This window comes from Trichosporon asahii, assembly GCF_000293215.1.
Source record: "Trichosporon asahii var. asahii CBS 2479 unplaced genomic scaffold scaffold00050, whole genome shotgun sequence".
NCBI classification, from domain to species: Eukaryota; Fungi; Basidiomycota; class Tremellomycetes; order Trichosporonales; family Trichosporonaceae; genus Trichosporon; species Trichosporon asahii.
In genome coordinates, this window is record NW_014040874.1 from 2947301 (window position 1) to 2964340 (window position 17040).

General features: G+C 57.7%; 3 protein-coding genes across 3 annotated transcripts; 2 read left to right on the forward strand and 1 right to left on the reverse strand.

Moving 5' to 3' along the window:
* Positions 1–3669: 3669 nt before the first annotated feature.
* Positions 3670–4363, forward strand: A1Q1_02322 (uncharacterized protein; the record flags this gene model as incomplete). Its single annotated transcript, XM_014325267.1, has 2 exons — positions 3670–3819; positions 3896–4363. The coding sequence occupies 2 exons, from the start codon at positions 3670–3672 to the stop codon at positions 4361–4363; spliced, it is 618 nt and encodes a 205-aa protein (XP_014180742.1).
* Positions 4364–4950: 587 nt separating this feature from the next.
* On the reverse strand, positions 4951–8373 carry A1Q1_02323 (uncharacterized protein; the record flags this gene model as incomplete). The annotated part of the gene is made up of 2 exons (XM_014325268.1): positions 4951–6502; positions 6572–8373. 2 exons carry the CDS (start codon positions 8371–8373, stop codon positions 4951–4953), a joined length of 3354 nt encoding a protein of 1117 aa, XP_014180743.1.
* A 985-nt stretch (positions 8374–9358) lies between these two features.
* On the forward strand, positions 9359–9646 carry A1Q1_02324 (uncharacterized protein; the record flags this gene model as incomplete). The annotated part of the gene is made up of 1 exon (XM_014325269.1): positions 9359–9646. The coding sequence occupies one exon, from the start codon at positions 9359–9361 to the stop codon at positions 9644–9646; it is 288 nt and encodes a 95-aa protein (XP_014180744.1).
* Positions 9647–17040: the final 7394 nt, after the last annotated feature.

Below are 17040 nucleotides of genomic sequence, written 5' to 3' on the forward strand. Positions count from 1 at the left end.
GAGGGGAGAACAAGGAAGGACATGAGGAACCAGAACTCACTCTGCTTGCTTCCCAGGCACGGGGGACGGGACAAGAGCGAACGATATCGGCCCACGGTGTTCGCTTACGGGCCTGGGACCTTTTCCAGTTCACCAGCACAGCGAAGCAAGGCCTTGGTTCGAGACGACACCGAATGTGTTACCGTGTGACAAGGCCGTATCGACCACTGTTGGGCGGAGATTGTAGACCCAGGCTGAGTTGCCGCGGTCGAGGGGAGGTCTGCCGAGGGGTGAGCGCAAGACCGCTTGCAAGTTAAGCAAAAGGACGAGTAGTGTTCGCCGAGGGCGGGCTGGCAGAGGTGCGTATGGGATGAAGAAGGCGGGTTCGTGTGATTGGGGAATAAGATTTGGTGGACAGGATGGGTTGAGTTATGATGCCGTGAGACGAGACCGAGTGAGAACCGTCTGATGGCGACTTCTTTCTTTGTTTACGACTGGAAGAAGTCGAGACGGAAGAGCTGCATGTTCAGACAGATATATCGGTTCTAAGTTAAGGTGTTCACGGATCAACTGCGGCTATAAGTCACCCTCCCCGGTGCGGTACTGTATCTTCTTCGATATACGCGTGCGGCCGACCGCTAGCCGGTTTGCGACTGCGTGCGGATTTATCCAATCTTACATCATATCATCGCCGAGTCTAAGGACGTCCTGAGGGCCCGTTCCCCCGCTGGCGACGTTGGCGGCAGCTCTTCGAGAACTCACACCCTACGGTTCGGCCGTTGTCCTGCACACGGGCGTGACCACATGTTAGAAATCTCAATTAGCTCAGACCATTCACTGCACCGAGTGTCGATGTTCTATCCTGCGGAATCCGAGTAGTGCAACCTGTCCCTTGTATCCAGATGTACCACTGACTTTATGCAGAAGGATCACAGACAGCGTTTGAGGTCTGAACCTACCATGGCGGAAGTCGGCGGGATAGCCCACGAGCCGCCCGAACAGTCGTATGTGACATTCGGCCACGCGCTTCATCCTTTCCCTACACCTGCTCATGCGCCCTACAACGGAGGAGACGCCGTTCGAGCGAGGTGATAAGCAGGGTGGCGTAGCGCGACCACGGACTTCGGCCACCCACAAGATCCTGTATATGGGCTTGTGCATCGATGTGGACCACGGAGGCCGACCTGCTCACGGCGGATGATCGGCCGTTGCTGGTACCAAGACCAGGCTTCAGGTGCATCTTACAGGCGACCCTGCATGGCGCCTGGCGTAGCGCACACCGAGCTAGCAACCGAGCTTTGCTGTGAATGATATGGCTAGTGCGGTTGCACGGTCTGGTCGGGTTGGACGCCTCGTTGCTCCCACGTAGGACATTCCAGGAAAGCACAGCGGAATCCTTGCCAGGCTAGATCTACCACCGAGTGAACGTGCGGCTCGTGCGGGATGGGCGGATTTGATGGTTCGCCATTTGCTCCGACATCAATCGTCAAAGCCACGCAGAGGACGGTCTGCGATTATGCGCAACCCGATGTCCTGAAAACGAACGGGAGGAGCGAACTCCACCTGGGACATGGGACATCTATCGGGTGAAATGAGATTACCGTGACGCTGGGGGGCAGAGAGCAGACGGAAGAGAGCCCAGTACGTCGCGGGCCGCCAGGGCTTGCCGAGTCCGCCAGGCACGATCAAGGGTTCATGCTCATCCATCAACAATCAATTCCCGAAATCGCGCTCTCTCTCGTCAGCCAGCGCTCCATTGTGCTCACATCAGCAGCTGTCACCCAGGCATTCACCATACCTCGGCCTGCAGCTTCCAATTCTGACTGCGCCGCACCACTTGGCCGCCCGGCCAATAGCGGCACAAGCACAGTCAGCACCCCCGACATACTCTGCTTCGTGATCTGCCGCGTACAGCCAACTCTCCATCCAGGACGTCTTGCCCTCGTGCGGATACGGAGGGTCGGTGTTGAACGTCTCGCCGAATGGCTGTCATGCGTTCCTATTCTTTCCCAGCTAGCTATGGGGATCCATCCAACTTAGACTGCCTGATATTATGGGCACAGCCCAGGGAGCAACACCCCACTACCGTGGCAGGACGCTGCGGTCAGCCGTCGCCACGGACCTCTGCTTGTCACCCGCTGTTTCTCGATCTCCCTGGGTTTGAGATGAGCTCTGATCATTTCTCAGTGTCAGATCATCGCACTCCGGTAACCGTGTCCCAATTGATTTAACGCAGCCGGAGCCAAAGTGCAAGACAGAAACTGTTGAGAATGGGAGAGCGGGAAATATTAGCTTGACCACTGTTCTGCCTGCCATGCAATTGCGATCAATTGATTTCCGCATGCTCCGTTCATTTGGCCTGAACCGTTCAACTGCTCCAAGACAATCCGTCTCTCATAGGTTTTGGACAGCGGAGACCGTTGAGGCTGGCCCGAAACCGGCTTCGGCGGTGGCTTTCTGACGAGCAGGATGGGCTTGGGATGCACTGCACTTCCTTGGGCCCTAGTGGATTAACCTTCATCCACCCCATCCATCGAGCCGGAGCGGATAAGGGTTGGCCAGGGATCTCGTGCGTCCCAGCATCCAGACTATTCAGGTTAGGCAGCTATGAGCGATGGCTCGGCGCACAACGACCCAGAGCTTCGAAGGCGCTAAGGGCGCGTAAGGGTACGGCGGTAACCTTACTTTCTAAACCGTTCTCGAGCCGACACCAACCGCCCATAGAGCCCGAGTTCATTACGTTATGGGACCCTTGAGGTTTAATGACAGCCTTTGGCGCTCTAGCCTCCGACCCGGTCTACTGAAAACGAAATCACTCACGAAATGCTCACTACGCATTCAGCATTCAGCTCGCGGAATATGCATTCATTCGACGGTCAGTCAGCACGCCCCCTTCATTTTGTGCACCAAATGCGTGGTGGCGCAGACATAACATTGAGAGCTGAGCCCTGTGCGCCGTGGATGAAATGCCAGCCTAAAACAGCGAAATAAGTTTGGCGAGCTGGTGTGCCTTCATCACAAACACACCACCGACCGGTCGTAGGATCTGTTAACTAACTCAAATCGAGCGCTGCAAGCAGGCGCATTGTGTTGGACGTTGAGCAACTCGTGCGTGATGCCGCGAGGATCCCGGTAGTTACGCGATATGGAACACTTTTGAGCTGGAGGGAGTGGGTACGGGGTCGGCTATGTTGGATGACCAGTAAGCTCAGTCAAGTGTAGAGGATTACGCGATGGCGTGTTTCGACACTTTGGATCCGTGGCCCATGACGGTAGGCTGAGTTGTCTCAGTTGATTATCGAATATTCTTCGGGATGGTCGCTTGCTGCTCTCACCCGACACCGGGAGAAGTGTCCTCAGAGCCCTGGGCCCTGGATCCGTTGCTCGGGGTGGGGCCACGTTGTGTCGGTGACCTACAGTACACCCACAACGGCGATTGTTCATCGTTGGGGTCGCGAACATCTTGCATTGGATGCAAGATTCGCTGGCGAAGCCTTGCATGTCTGGGAGCCTGAGGAATCACAGTTCCGATGGGCTGCCGCGGTCCATTTGGGAGTGCCTCTCGCCAGAACCAGGGAGCCCGCTCTTCGGAGGGAATTGGCACATCTACCGTTAACTCACTGCGGACCCAGGCATGATATTCAGTTGCGCTTAGGCCGTCTCAATGGAGTTCAACCTTGTGACACCAACATGACCAAGGCCAGGTTTGATGATGTTGGAGGTGGCCGAGAGTTCGGCGTCCGCGTCCTCGAGTCTCCGAGCTCATTATTTTGCTACCCCAGGAGCTCGAGCGCTCTCCCTGCTCTCATCAAGTCAGCCGCCGATCGTTACCCAGTTGTTGTAAGGATCGAGGCTTGGGAGGCGAGGGGCCTGAGTCTGGCAGTTATTGCTTGAATTGTGCAGTCTGAGGCGGTAGGGGGATCCAAGAGACTTCGCTCCTTGCAGTCTACCAGCCTCCCCAGCTCCCACGTCAGGGCTAGACTTAGATGACTACAGAAACCCCACTGCCTCATTTAGCGATAGTCAAGCTGTCACGCTGTCATATTTGTCACTTACTCAATGCGCTGCGCATTTTCCTCCTGGGACGTATGGATGCGCCCAAGTCTGGTCTATCCCTGCACCCCCCCAGGTCCCTGCAGGTTCTGTGACCAGCACGGACGATAGGGCCCGATTCCGGCCTGGACATTCCCAAGTAGTGGGCCGCCCAGGCTTGCTCGTCTCAGCTGCCCCCTCTCCTCATACCCCTGTCTCTGTCAAGCCGGTCAGCGACGCCGAGGGGACGGCCTCGCGGAGTAATGTTGTACGATTGTTTGGTGTAGACAGAGCCACAGAGCCACAGAGCCAGAAGCTTGGGGTTGGACTTGGGGTTGGACGAACCGATTAGCGCCGGCTGAACGAGTGGGAAGTCTACAGAGGAGAAGACTCGTTACGGTGCACGCCGTAAGCTTCAGCGCTTCAAAACGCTTAACCTAACGCCACTGCACAGCCTACCACCTGTTGAGCGATAGGGAGCATGACCCCGCTGCTCAGGAGTAGGAGAGCAGGTTTATGCACACACCTCCTCGAAACATACACACACTATTCAGGGTCCAGCCAATGTCAGGTACCGCCCCACTATTGTCAGGGTCTAGAAAGGAGAGCAGGTTTATGCACACACCTCCTCGAAACATACACACACTATTCAGGGTCCAGCCAATGTCAGGTACCGCCCCACTATTGTCAGGGTCTAGAAAACGTGCGTTTAGCGTGGCAAATACCTCCGAGTGTGGCGTTTCGAGCTCCGAGATCTACTACGACCAGCCCTAGTAGAATCGCACCAAGTGCAGCGTTCTAGAGCCATGACGTGTCCTTTTCGATGCAGAGAAACGTGATTCATGCCTCTTTGGGGCCGTTCGAGTGGGCTGTCCACTCAAATTTGCCCAGTTCTAACTTCTACCAGTTTCATGATGTTCGATCACTTGCAACGGCAACCTAGGGTGAGCACCGCTGGCGTTTCGGAGTGTTCTGCCCCTCGTAGATCACTGCGCCCTCACTGTCCGTCGCTGATTCAGGCGTCGCCGCCATGTCCGAGGTCGCCGGCGCCACCTCGGCGTTCGGCACCTCTAACTGGGTCTCCGGAATCACAGTCTCCTGTGTCTCTGGCGGGTCGGATGGCGTCATGAGGACCTGCAACGGCTGCAGCTCTTGCCATTCATGGTGAATCGAGCCGAGGCACTCGTGGCGGAGAGCCTGGGTCCACCCAACGATGTTGTCAAGGTTCAGGTCGTCCTCAAACGGCGTCGGAGATGGCATGAGGCGGTCTAAGGGATCGGCAAGCTCACGGTTCGGCGAAGACGGCACCGATTGCGCCCCCTCTACCTCACGGTAAGCCATGTCCATCCGCTCCGAAACGAGAGACCCGCCTCCGTCACTCTCGGCGCCCTGCTCCGCCGGGGAGCCCGGAGAGTCTCCGTTGCCACCCTCTGAGGCCGAGACGAACTCGGCAGCCGGTGTCGGAGCCCTACCGCGCTCGCGATCGTTGTACCACTTGCGCCAGGAATACAGGCGTTTACACCAACGCCGAGTGTGCTTCTTAGAGCAGAATGGACAGCCGTCGGCGTCGCGGGGCGCCAGGACCAGGTACCGAGGGTGTACGTCGTCGTAGTCGCTGTCGTAGTCGTACGGATCGTCATCGAGGTCTTCAGGGTCCTCTGCGCGCTCTTGAGATCGCTGCACCGCTGCTCGAGCGTCCAGGGTCTCTCGACAAGGGTTTTCGGGTTGGTGGCGACGCCGACAAGTCCGACAAAGCGGCGTCTCGGGCTCCTCAGGCCCCCCGTCGGCGATCTCGGCCTGGGTAAGAAGACGGCCACTGCTGGTTGCAGGACCAGAGCGCTGGCTGGCCCGCCTCGAGCGCTGGCTTGCAGAGACAGCCTCTCCGGCCTCTCGGCGTGCCACCGCCGTCACTGGATCCCTCAGGCGGCGAGCGCCGCGCACATCAATGGTCTCGACCTGGTCCAGGCCGTTGGCGTTCGCAACGGCAAGGTCAACGGCCTCTAGGATCGACTGCATCCAGGTTGTGGAGGACAACCACCAGTGAGGGCTGAAGTGGCTGGCTTCAAGAACGCCGCTGCCACCGTTGGCCGTGTCCATCACCTCGGCGATCGTGTGGGCGCACGGCAGGCCCATAGAAGTCCGAAACTGGCCGGTGCACGGCCTTGTCTCGGGGATAGGACGTCCGTCAGGGTGCCGACGCTCGCCGTGCGCCCTCTTGACGATGTTACGAGCAATACCTACCTGATTCTTCAACTTGTTGATGGCGTACTCCGCAACAACGGTGCGCACGGCGTGGAAAAGGGTATGGGCGTTCTCGGAGGGCCTGTGGCTGATCTCGTAGTCCATTTTGGTCCGCAACTCGGCCCATTGAGCGTGAAACTTGTCGAGACTGAAGATGACAAGCTCGTGGACCCCGAGCCGGCGTCGCCGAGAACGATCGCCAACGTACGACCGGAGGCTGGCGTGCAGCGCCTCGAGTCGAGACGTGGTCCTATGGTCCAGGTGCATGAAGCCGTTGATGTGGCAGTGCACGAACCCCTCTCCATCCTACTCAGCGTACCGGAGACCGAGCTCAACGACGGCGTCGAGAACGCCTCTGTAGACAGGGTGACGCCACCAAGCGGCCCAGGTCTCTAGGCCGTTGGCCAGCTCGATCTCTGTCTGGGCCTGGACCACGAGCTGCAGGTAGGACTTGCGCACCTCCTTGGAGAGGTTGGTCCAGTCGCTCTTAGTCATTACCTCGCCGTCAACGGAGATCCATAGAGAGCGGAGGTTCGGAGGGCGCTCAGAGCCGTTCTCGCCACCCTCGTCCTCGCTCTCGGCCTCTGTCTCGCCGTCAGAGACGTCTGCCGGCAGCCTGTCTAGCTCGGCAGGGTCCTCGGTCTCGCTAGAGGTGTCTGCAGCTGCCACTGCCACCTCTGGCTGGTCCGAGACCCCTTCGGAGGTAGCCGGAGCTGCTCGGCGATAGACGGAGATGGCCTCGGCAATCCCAGTTTTGAGGTTTTGGAGGATGTGCCAGATACAATAGATGTTCTTGGTCGCCGGGGGAGGCCAGACAGCCGCCACGGCGTTGCGGATGGCCATGGAGCGGTCTGTCACCACCACTGCTGGACGTATTTCACCTACCAGCTCGAGGAGAAGCCGGAGATAGTGAGTTACAGTCTCCTCGTTCTCGTCAGGCATGGCAGCGAGCGCGACAGTGAAGGATCTATTATTACAGGTGACGCCGGACACGTGGAGGATCTTGTGAGCGTGACGATCGCCGTTGTACGTCACATCGACCGCCAAGACCGTTGGAAACCTATGGACCAGCGCGCGGGCCGGGCGGTCCAACCAGATGGCCCCGAAGAGCGTATCGTCGTCGCTGCACTGGTCCAGCCTGTATAGGATACCGTCCTGCTCGGCACGCTCTTCCAAGACCCGTCGGAGATACTCAGCGGAGCCGGCACCACATAGCTGCTCGGCCCTGGCTCTCCTCCGATAGCGACGGATGTCCTGGAGCAGTATATCGTGAGTCTCGGAGGGAAACTGAAGCCTCAGGTGCCTCATGATATGAGCAGGGGCCATGTCAGCCCTCGAGAGGGCCTTTATCGACCTGGCTACCTCCTCGGAGACTGGTCTCATGAGGTAAGAATCGCCAGGTTCAAGTATAGGATGGTTATGCTTGTGGCTCTCGGGGTCCAGCGTATGACCTACGACCCTGTAGCGTGTGCTGTCCTCGAAATACACGAGGTGCACCTTGACGGCGTATGGACAGCCCGTCAGGCCAGTGCGGGCCTCGCGTTGGCGAGTCTCAGGATCGACAGCGTCGCGGTATTGGCTTCCGCGGATGCACTGATAGATGAGGTAGTGCCTCTCGAGTCTGCCCTCGCTGGCAGAGCGGCGTTGACTGGTTCGACGTTTCAACATGAAGCCCTCCTCCAAAGCCCAGTCGAACATCTGCTCCTCCACCTCGGCGAGGGTGGATGCGGAGAAATAAGGCATTGGGAGGTGCTCGAGGCGGCGGGTATGCTGCGCGTGCAGCATATCTATGTTGGGAACAAACTCCGAGCGCTGTATCTGTGCTGGCTGTTGAGAAACGCCGGTCGCCGTCGAGGGCTCGGCATCAGCAGTGGGGGGCGCACCATCAGGTTCTGCAGTGCGTATGGTGGGGCTGGTCTCGAGAGGTAACAGAGGCGGTTCTGCAGAGCGCTGCTGGGCCCTGGCGATGTCTTGAGCTATCTCCTCCTCAACAGAGACCATAGACGCTTCGAAATCGGCTTCAGGATCGAAGAGACAGACGATCTCATGTTCATCGGTGTTGCGCGGGGTGGGCCCGAGATGCTCGAACCCAGGAGGGGGATATACGAGGTTTCCGGACATTTTAAGGATATGCACGAATAGCTTGAAGATTGTAGATGTCGATTCTGACGCGTTTGGGCGTGAATTCGGGTTAGTTCAGGTAGAACGGTCGCTAGGCAAGTGAGAGCGATGGAGAGGGTAACAAGTGCATCTCGTTAGAACGCGTCCGGAGGAGGAACACGGAGGTATTTGCCACGCTAAACGCACGTTTTTTAGACCCTGACAATAGTGGGGCGGTACCTGACATTGGTTTGGACCCTGAAAGTGTGTGTATGTTCCGAGGAGGTGTGTGCATAAACCTGCTCTCCAGGAGTAGTCCGTCGCTCTACGGCGCTTTATTCGCCGCAGAGGCCGAGCGGGGTGAAAGTGACTCCGGTGTCACTCACACCTCCCCCCTTCTCCTGCAGCTTTGTGACGAAGTTCTCTTCACACTACTTCGCATGCGAGAGATGCGAGACTATGGGAAACCCTGGAGCACAAGGCCGGGCTCGACGTGGAAACAGCTCAGAATGTGTGCACATGATGCATGGCTTGGCAGGAGGGCTGCAGGAAGCGGAGGCTGGTCGCTGCGAACCAGGTGCAGCGGCTAAATCTGTTAATTTCGCAGGCCAGGCATGGGACCAGAGGTTCCGCCGTGACAGGAGCCTGGGAGGAACAGAGGCACCTCGCAAGGTCTATGAGTAATGGCGATTGCGTTTCCACTGGTGAGCGTTGTGCTTCGCCTGCGGCGCCCAGCACAGTTCGCTTGCGGTATGCGGCAATGAATACAGCTTCCTGCGACTTCGCTGTTACTTGCGGTTTGGTTTGTTTGGTATGCCTGCGCTGTTGCGCTGGAGATCATCTGATGACCTGGCAGTGCACACGTACAGGGGTCGACTAATAGAGAAGGGATGAAGGTAGGTCAGGGCGGCAAGCAGCTCTCCAATTCAATCGCACTAACACCTCGGGGTCATTCCAACTTCGGTGCTCCGGTGACTGGTCACGAACCCCGAGATCAGCATCGGCCATGGCCTCGAGCTCGGCATCGCTGCCTACGTCTACCTATAGCTCATTCCAGAGGTGGGACCAGACAAAGGAGATTGAGGCTCTGGTCAAGCTACCCACGTACGGCTCCAGCACGGCCGACCCCAGTCTCAACTGCCACGTCGCTGTGCCAGAGGCGAAGCAGGCTAGGCCAGGGAGAGGTTGCGACGATGCTCGGCCTTGGCCGCTCCTGTCTCCGGCGTGCTCCAAATTCCTCGGCGGTAGCCAGACCAACATCGGTGGCCGGATTCGTCTCAATCGGGAAGATTAGTGCATGTAAGTCGGGTCTGTGCACAGGGCCCAAGTCGGTCATCTCGGAGGCAGTTCTGCCAGAATATTGAGACAGTCTCACCCGGCCCCGAGCTCGTCGTCAAGCGGCTGCGTTGATGAGCATAGGTTCAACTTTTCTGAGGGTGTCTGATACGGATAGCCGCGGTAGCTCTACAATCGCCGAGTGTTTCGAGCGACCTACCGGTCCAGATATATCGGGTGTCTGAGGATGCCGCGGAAAATGGCCTGCAGGGTAGCGTTTAGCACCGAGCAGATCGCCGACAAACCGCGGCCGTGCCAAGAGTTTGGGGTATCTGGGACAGCCCGGCCGCAGCACAGCAGGCACGGGTAGCCGCGCGCCAATCGCGACGTCACGAAGGAGTGAATGTACTGGGTGTGATAGCGGTACTAAGGAGGGGGCGAGGCGCCAGCGAGATGCCAACGGAGACAGAGGGGTGACGTCTGCGGACAGGAGCCTCGGCGCCGGCCCCGGACTGGAAGTTCTTCCGATGGAAAACACTGGGAGTGATCGTCGCGAAGATCTGCCGATCCGGGCCGGTTGAGGGCGAGGGCCGCACGGGCGCGCCAGCCTGATCGCCTTGTCTCGGATTCCGTGGTTTGGGCTAAACATTTACGCTCTGCACGTGCAATCGCCCCTGCTCTGGTACGCTGTCCAATCGGGACGAGGATTGTGTTACGCGCGCGGATCTAGCCATAATCTCCTCAAAATGAGTCTCGGTCCCACCGGAGTCTTGGGATATCCGCTCGGTATGTAGTAGGTGGGAAACGTAGCTGAAAAAATTCTAGATGGCCAAATTTGGCAGGCGCGGGGCGCAAGGAATAAAGCAAGGAACGGGTAGAAACAGATGCAGATCACTAATGAATGTATTGTTTGATGATCGTCGTCGCACTGAATTGATGTGGATCGCCCAGACCCCAAACCTCAATAATGTAGGCCTCCTTCCGCGCAACTACACGCTCCATCTTCCAGGTTGATCTTCGGAACCCACCGAACCAGTAACCGAGGCAAGAGCGGCGTTTGCCGGTCGGCTTGATTACCAATAGGGGCACGCGGTAACTGTAGCCCATGCACGAGACCAGCGGTCACGAGGGAAGGCATGAAGTGTGAAGCAAAAGTGATCGACGAGAACCCATTCAGCAGTACAATTTTTGCGCGCAGGATGTTGCAACTGCGTTCCAGGCTTCTACTGAAGACAATAGGGCGTGATTGGTCGAAAATGAGCCGATATTCAGGCGCCGCCGCGATCGTCAGTGTGCCTCTGTCGGCTGCCGTACAGTCTCCTCGTTACGGATCGCAGACGCCGTGCACTCGAAAATTAGAGGCATATATCTTGCATGTCGATCATCAAGGGTTAGGAAACCTAGAAGAACTCTCGTGTGGGTTATCCGATCCTCCAATGATGTCTGGTGGCGTTTGGGCGCTTACGGCGCCGCAGGTTCCCTAGTTTCGGTTTGAGTGAAAAGGAACAAGGTGGAGGGCCAGAAGGCACGGGGTTGTGAACACAACGCTGCAGATCATTCTTACAACACGGCCTGTACCTTACAGATCGACGTCTGCCCTCTCTCCTCGATCTTACGTTCAAGGCCCCTCGCTCTCATCAGGTCCCGTGACCTGAGCCCACCCAAAAGTATGGTGAAAGCCAGGCACATCCCTCCCTCTGCAGGTTTGATCATTTTCATGGGGCCCGGATGGGGATCAAAATTGCAGGGGATTGCAGGATCTCAATATCATAAAGATGCTGTTCCATCAGAACGGGCGCTCAGCATGCGAGGCTCATTCCAAAGGACCGCCGTCTTCTCGGTGAACCGATGTGAACCACAGCGGCGTCAAACCTTGTTCTCACGTCTTGGAGCTTGCCTCAAGTTCGCACACCCTCCTCTCGCCTACGTCATCCGTGGCATGTGCTGAGCCTTACGCCATTCTCGTCTTTAGTGAACGCCGAAAAGCGAGGGCTTGCTTCATTATAGCACAACCCGTGCACGGTGCATCGGATGGATGCGTTACTGAGGTCCCGCCTCTGATTGTCGCTCCACTTACATGCTTTATTGAAGCAGTGAGTGGTCTAAGCTCGTGCGCAGTGCTGGTCATCGCTACTTGTCTTTTGAAGAATTGCCTGAAGTGATCAGCTGCCTTATCGTTCCGCATGAAAGGCCCAGGACCCGAAGCGGAAACACTTGAGCACGGCCCACCGGCTCCCCGTTCGGCAAGCCCGGCACCGGATGGGCCGGCCTTTCTCTGTCCCCATGCACGGTGGCGGAGGAGCAGAGCACGCGCGGGACACCACATGCGACCAACAGGCTCTCGGACCTGGCCTTGGGTCTTGAGGCACCTGGGCCTGATGTGCATGACAGCATGATACAATTGGGATCGTGCTGTTGCGGCATGAACAGCGGGGCGATCGCATGCGAAAGCATGCCGCCGTACAGTATTCAGACCTTCCCACCGTTACCTCGGTCGGACGGCATAGAGCTCCTCCCAGCGTTACCCGCTCGACCATCATACGCGTCCGCAACGAAGACCAAGCAACCGCTCTACAGACATGACTTCTTTTCTCTCTTGTGACTCCGAGTGGAGCGGAGGCGTGGCCCAGCTTACGCCTCCGCTGGCATGGGAACCTGACATGCCAGCCTTCTCACCACAGTCGTCACTGTCTCATTGCGAGGCAGTCCATGGAATGCTCTCTAAGACGTTCTGGGACAACAATCTTCCCTATACCAACCCACTAGAGCACGAAGTGGTAGCTTCAGTAACCTGACATCACGCATTGCCCAAGCGCAAGAGGCCGGTGCTGGCCATCGCATTATAACGATATGGCCATGGGTTTGAATTTGCTTACGAAACCTTCTGTTTGCCCTACATGGTGATGTGAGCGGTCCAAGGGTCCATATTAGGGACACCGACTGGGAGAAGAGCATGTACGTTTGGCATGCGGCGGTTTGCTCGCCTAGCAGCTGCTACCCGACACGGAAGCTCCTGGCAGGTAATGAGTGCCAAATGGGAGGATCAAACACAACCTCCTGCTCTCCTTGTGCTTCATCCGGTTTATTCTCGTCTCCTTTCGTTTTGGGCATGCTTCAGGAGTACCTCAAACATGGAACAGACCATCTGAGACGCCAAACACGCTCAAACTCTCCCCTCGTTATCCAAGCCGCTTCGATGATGGGTTAGTTCACAAGTCTGCCATGCCTGTCAATAACCCTGATAGGTAACTCATCTGCGCTTCGCCCATGCTGTCGAGGGGCTGTGTCGCAAATCTGGAGGCCGATCGGGTAGCTCTTTCTGTGTGCCGCAGACAGCCTCTGCATATCCCACTGCTGCTCGGGCTGGGCGGCTCATTACAGCGCGAAACTCAGTTTGTGTCATTCAAAGCCTAATTCTCGGCCCATTCCTTCCTCTAGCAGAGGCGCACCACGTTAAACTCCAGAGCGTTACATCTCTGACCTACAGGTCCTCAACCCGTGTGTGACAATGCTGACCGCCATCACTCCCACCTCTACCACTCTGAATTTACGTGCCGTACACCCCCGTGTCCATTTCCCTATGCGACCCGCTTCGCTACAGGTGCCCCAGGATGCATGTCAGATGATCTGAGAATCGCATATCAGCATCCGAAGAGTATGATGTCGTAAGCAATGTGGCGAAACCATTATCAGCCTTTGCGGTCCCATAGCTTTTGCCAGCAGTCCGAAACCATCCAATGCTATCCAGCAGCGGAACCGGAGAGCGCAATTTCGACCCACAAGGCAAAACGCCTTCTATAGACCGCTGCTCACAGATAGGGTGTATCGGAGTCGGACAGGGCCGGAATTTACCGAATGTAGGAGTTCATTATTCTTCTTGAGCACCGTAGCGAAAGGATTGTCTTGAAACGGCTAGCGCCGTTCCACGAAGCTCATTTTTTGTTTTCGAGTCGGCGCATTGCCTTCAAAGCTCAGAACCAAACCTGCCATCACCCTTTCGGGACAACTCACGGGGGGACCTGGACGGACCATGCCCCCAGAGCCCGTCACTGTGTGCTCACTGATGATGAGCTGGATAGGGCGGCCAATGGCGCGGTAATGGACAATGAATGCCCACCCGCCGCACCGCGCGCGGCTGCCCGCTCTATTGCACTACGATGCGGCACATCATGTGATCGTCCATCTGAATTGTCCCAGCAACCAGAACTAGCGCAGACATGCAAGCAACACAGACATCTGTATATTGGCTGCCGGTCACCGACCCAAACCGCACTCCGTGCGCTGCCCATTCCGCGCCTGCTGGGAGGTATCGTGACTTTGCCCAATTACCATCTAAAGCGCCGTGTATCCGCCAGAAGGCGCAGTCGCCCCAGAGATAATGCAGAACTGGGAGATTCGTATGTCATGCCGCGTCTAGACTTGTATGAGGCTATCAGCCTCGTGACCAATTGTCAGAGTTTGGCATGAGCGCTCCACCGAATATCAGGCATTTGTGTGGCCACCCTGAGATACCTGTGTAAAACAAATGAAATGCGCGGCAGGCGCGGCATGCGCGGCACATCTTCGGCATTGCATGCCAGTCAATGCGAAAGTCTTTAGGCGCTTCCATGCTGTTCACCGGCGCTCCATCGAAAGTGATGGCAGTCTCGAAGGGCCTAGGGTGGTGACTGCCAATACTCCGCCGCATCTGCTGGGGTCAAGAGCTTCGTCCCACTCTTCCACAGTGGTGCGTGACTGGTCCAACTCGAACCCGCTGGTATTTCGCGATCGCCATCGCGCCCAGGGCTGTTGCTGAGATCATCATTGCGTAACCCCGCACAGACGAAGACTGCCGGCTCTCACGTTATGCCTGACCCAAGCTTTTATGCAAGGCTCCGAGAGGGCCGGCGCAGCAGCCGTGGGTCCCATACGATGTGCCACTCGTTTCACCCTCCCACCTCCAGTCAATATGTCTTACCCGGCCACAAACTCTGTTCGCTCTGCCGAATCATTCGTCCGTTTTGCTCCACTTTCCTCCTTGTTCGGGTCCCGTGATGTTCGGCACCTGGAGCTCCTATCGCACTTGTACACGGGTAGCAGGACAGCAGCGCCGGCCATCCTGCCGAAACACACTCCCAAGTTCAGCCGCATACGACACCGCGCCGCAGTACAGATCGAAGGAAATAGGGTGGCTCAGGGTATGTCTGATGAGCCGGATGCAAGTCGGAGGTATGCCGACTGTGCCGCCCTCGGTCCGCGATGGCCGCCTTGACGGCGCCGGTCTGCCGCGCCGCGCACCCACTGATCGATTGGCACGAGACCACCGACCGGCGGCGCACACCACAGTAACGTGCCGCGCAGCCCTCGGCTCTACTAAGATTCAACCGTGACGTGTCTTACCCACGACATCATCTGTCTCGCTCGCACCAGCTTATGTGGGTCGCGGTGCTGTAGTTTGGATCAGCGGGTTCAACGGATGTGGGATGAACTGACACCGCAGCACGGATATCGGTCGGGCCTCAGTTGAATTTCGTGGTGGGCTTAGAGGGAGGGACGGGCGGGCAGATGAAGCGGGCTCCAGCGGGTTCCAACCTGCTCCAGTGCGCGGCGTAGTGACTAGCCACCGTCGATCACTGGACCTGGGGAACTAAGTAGTGATGCTCGGTACCTGGGCTCCCGAACCGGCGCGATCATGTGAGATCCTGTGGTCGTGCAGGATGCCGTGCTCCAACGTAAGTCAATTCGTGATCTTCGCATTGACGTCCCTAACGCAGTTTCTGTTCAGCCGTATCTCTTGCTTCGGCGCCGCTCCATCGCCGCTCGCAAGCGTGGCGGGTAACTGTGGCATCTGGCAATTCGCATCGAATTCATAATGGATGTTTGCACTGCATCCTCTAAAGTGTGGAGCGACAGCTGCTGATGTCACTGCTACTGTAGCTAGAATGAGAAGACGGGCGAGCTCGGCAAACCTAGGGCTATACTACGGCAGGCCTTCCTGATTCCCCGCTCAGCCGGCGAGCGAGCATGAGGGACATACATATTCCAGACCCAGTCCGACTCTCGCTGATGACAGCAGCAGCCTCGTACGCGTCCTACCGAGCTGCTGACACCGGCGATCGGTTCCTCGGGCCTCGATTCTCTGGGGCCGGCCTCGGCGAGCTTTGTTCCCGAGCGCAGGTCAAGGACCCCTCCCCGCCCTCTCTAGCCTCAATCTGGCCAAAAGTCAAACGAGGCTGCAGAACCTAGCAACAGTAGCAGGTGCAGCACCTGGAAGCACGCGCTGAGAACTGAGGGAAGCTGGGAGAGGAGTTGTGACAAGTCACCGAGTCTCACAGCCGTAAATCGGAGAGTACCAACACTCGCAGCCGCAGATCTCTCCTGCGATCAAAGAGGAGCACAGCCCCTCATGCGGACTCCCATGATCTTGTGTACACTAGGGTAGGAAAGAGTGCTCACGCGGTACTTCTTCGACACGAGTCAGTAGGCAGGAGGCGAGTAAGCGGAAGCATGGAAGCAAGTCAAGCACGAATCTTATCTTGGCCCATTCTCCGAGGGCACATCTGCTCCCCCCCCCTTTCCCCCAGGGTGAGGTACGGCCCTGTAGTCCTGCTCGCTCAGTCTCCTCCCGTGGCCCTGCCATAGAGCAGCTCGCCAAAGCAGAAACCATTGAAGACCAGCCAAAGCCCATTGCTCCATAATCAGTTCCGCACCGCAGCACAACGCTCGTCCCGCCCGCTCCATGCAAGGATGCGAGAAACAGTAGAAGAGGTCGACATGAGGAGGACTTCGCGGTGCACGTCGCAAGCCCACGCACCGTGCCGTCGATGCCGAAGGCGGCTGTGCCGTGGCATAGTGCCCTGCCACGGTGGAAGCCATGGAAGTCGTACTTCGAGCGTATGTATGCCTTCCACCCTACGAATGCCCTCCTGTTCCTTCTCCCTCAGACACGGCAACGTAAGAGGGATCTCGCGGCCATTGTACCTGTCCCAGCGCCAGGTAAACACTGACCTCCGGGCGTTGGCGACCTTATGCCGGGCAGGGGCCCGGCCCATGCAGGCGGTGACTGAGGTGATGCTCGGCCTGGAATTCCATCTCCCAACCTTGTATCCAGCGTCGAGTGGTCCAACTGATGGGCCGGCACGTCGTCGATGGCTCAGCTTGCATCCGAGAGGATCCACGACAGTCCACCTTACGTACAGGATATCGTGCTCTACGGCGCTTGCGGGTTGTGTGCAGACGGCTGGCGGCCCGAGGGCGAGCTTTCAGCAACCTTGCCTCGGCGTGCATACGACCGCTCTTATCACATCATCTGGAGCCTCGCTTCAGAACCCACAAGCCCGGTGTATTACGATTCCATGAGGCTGCGTATCGCGCCAGGATCGTGCCACGGATGACCGCACAATGGATGCCGGATATTGTCTGGATGCACTGGGA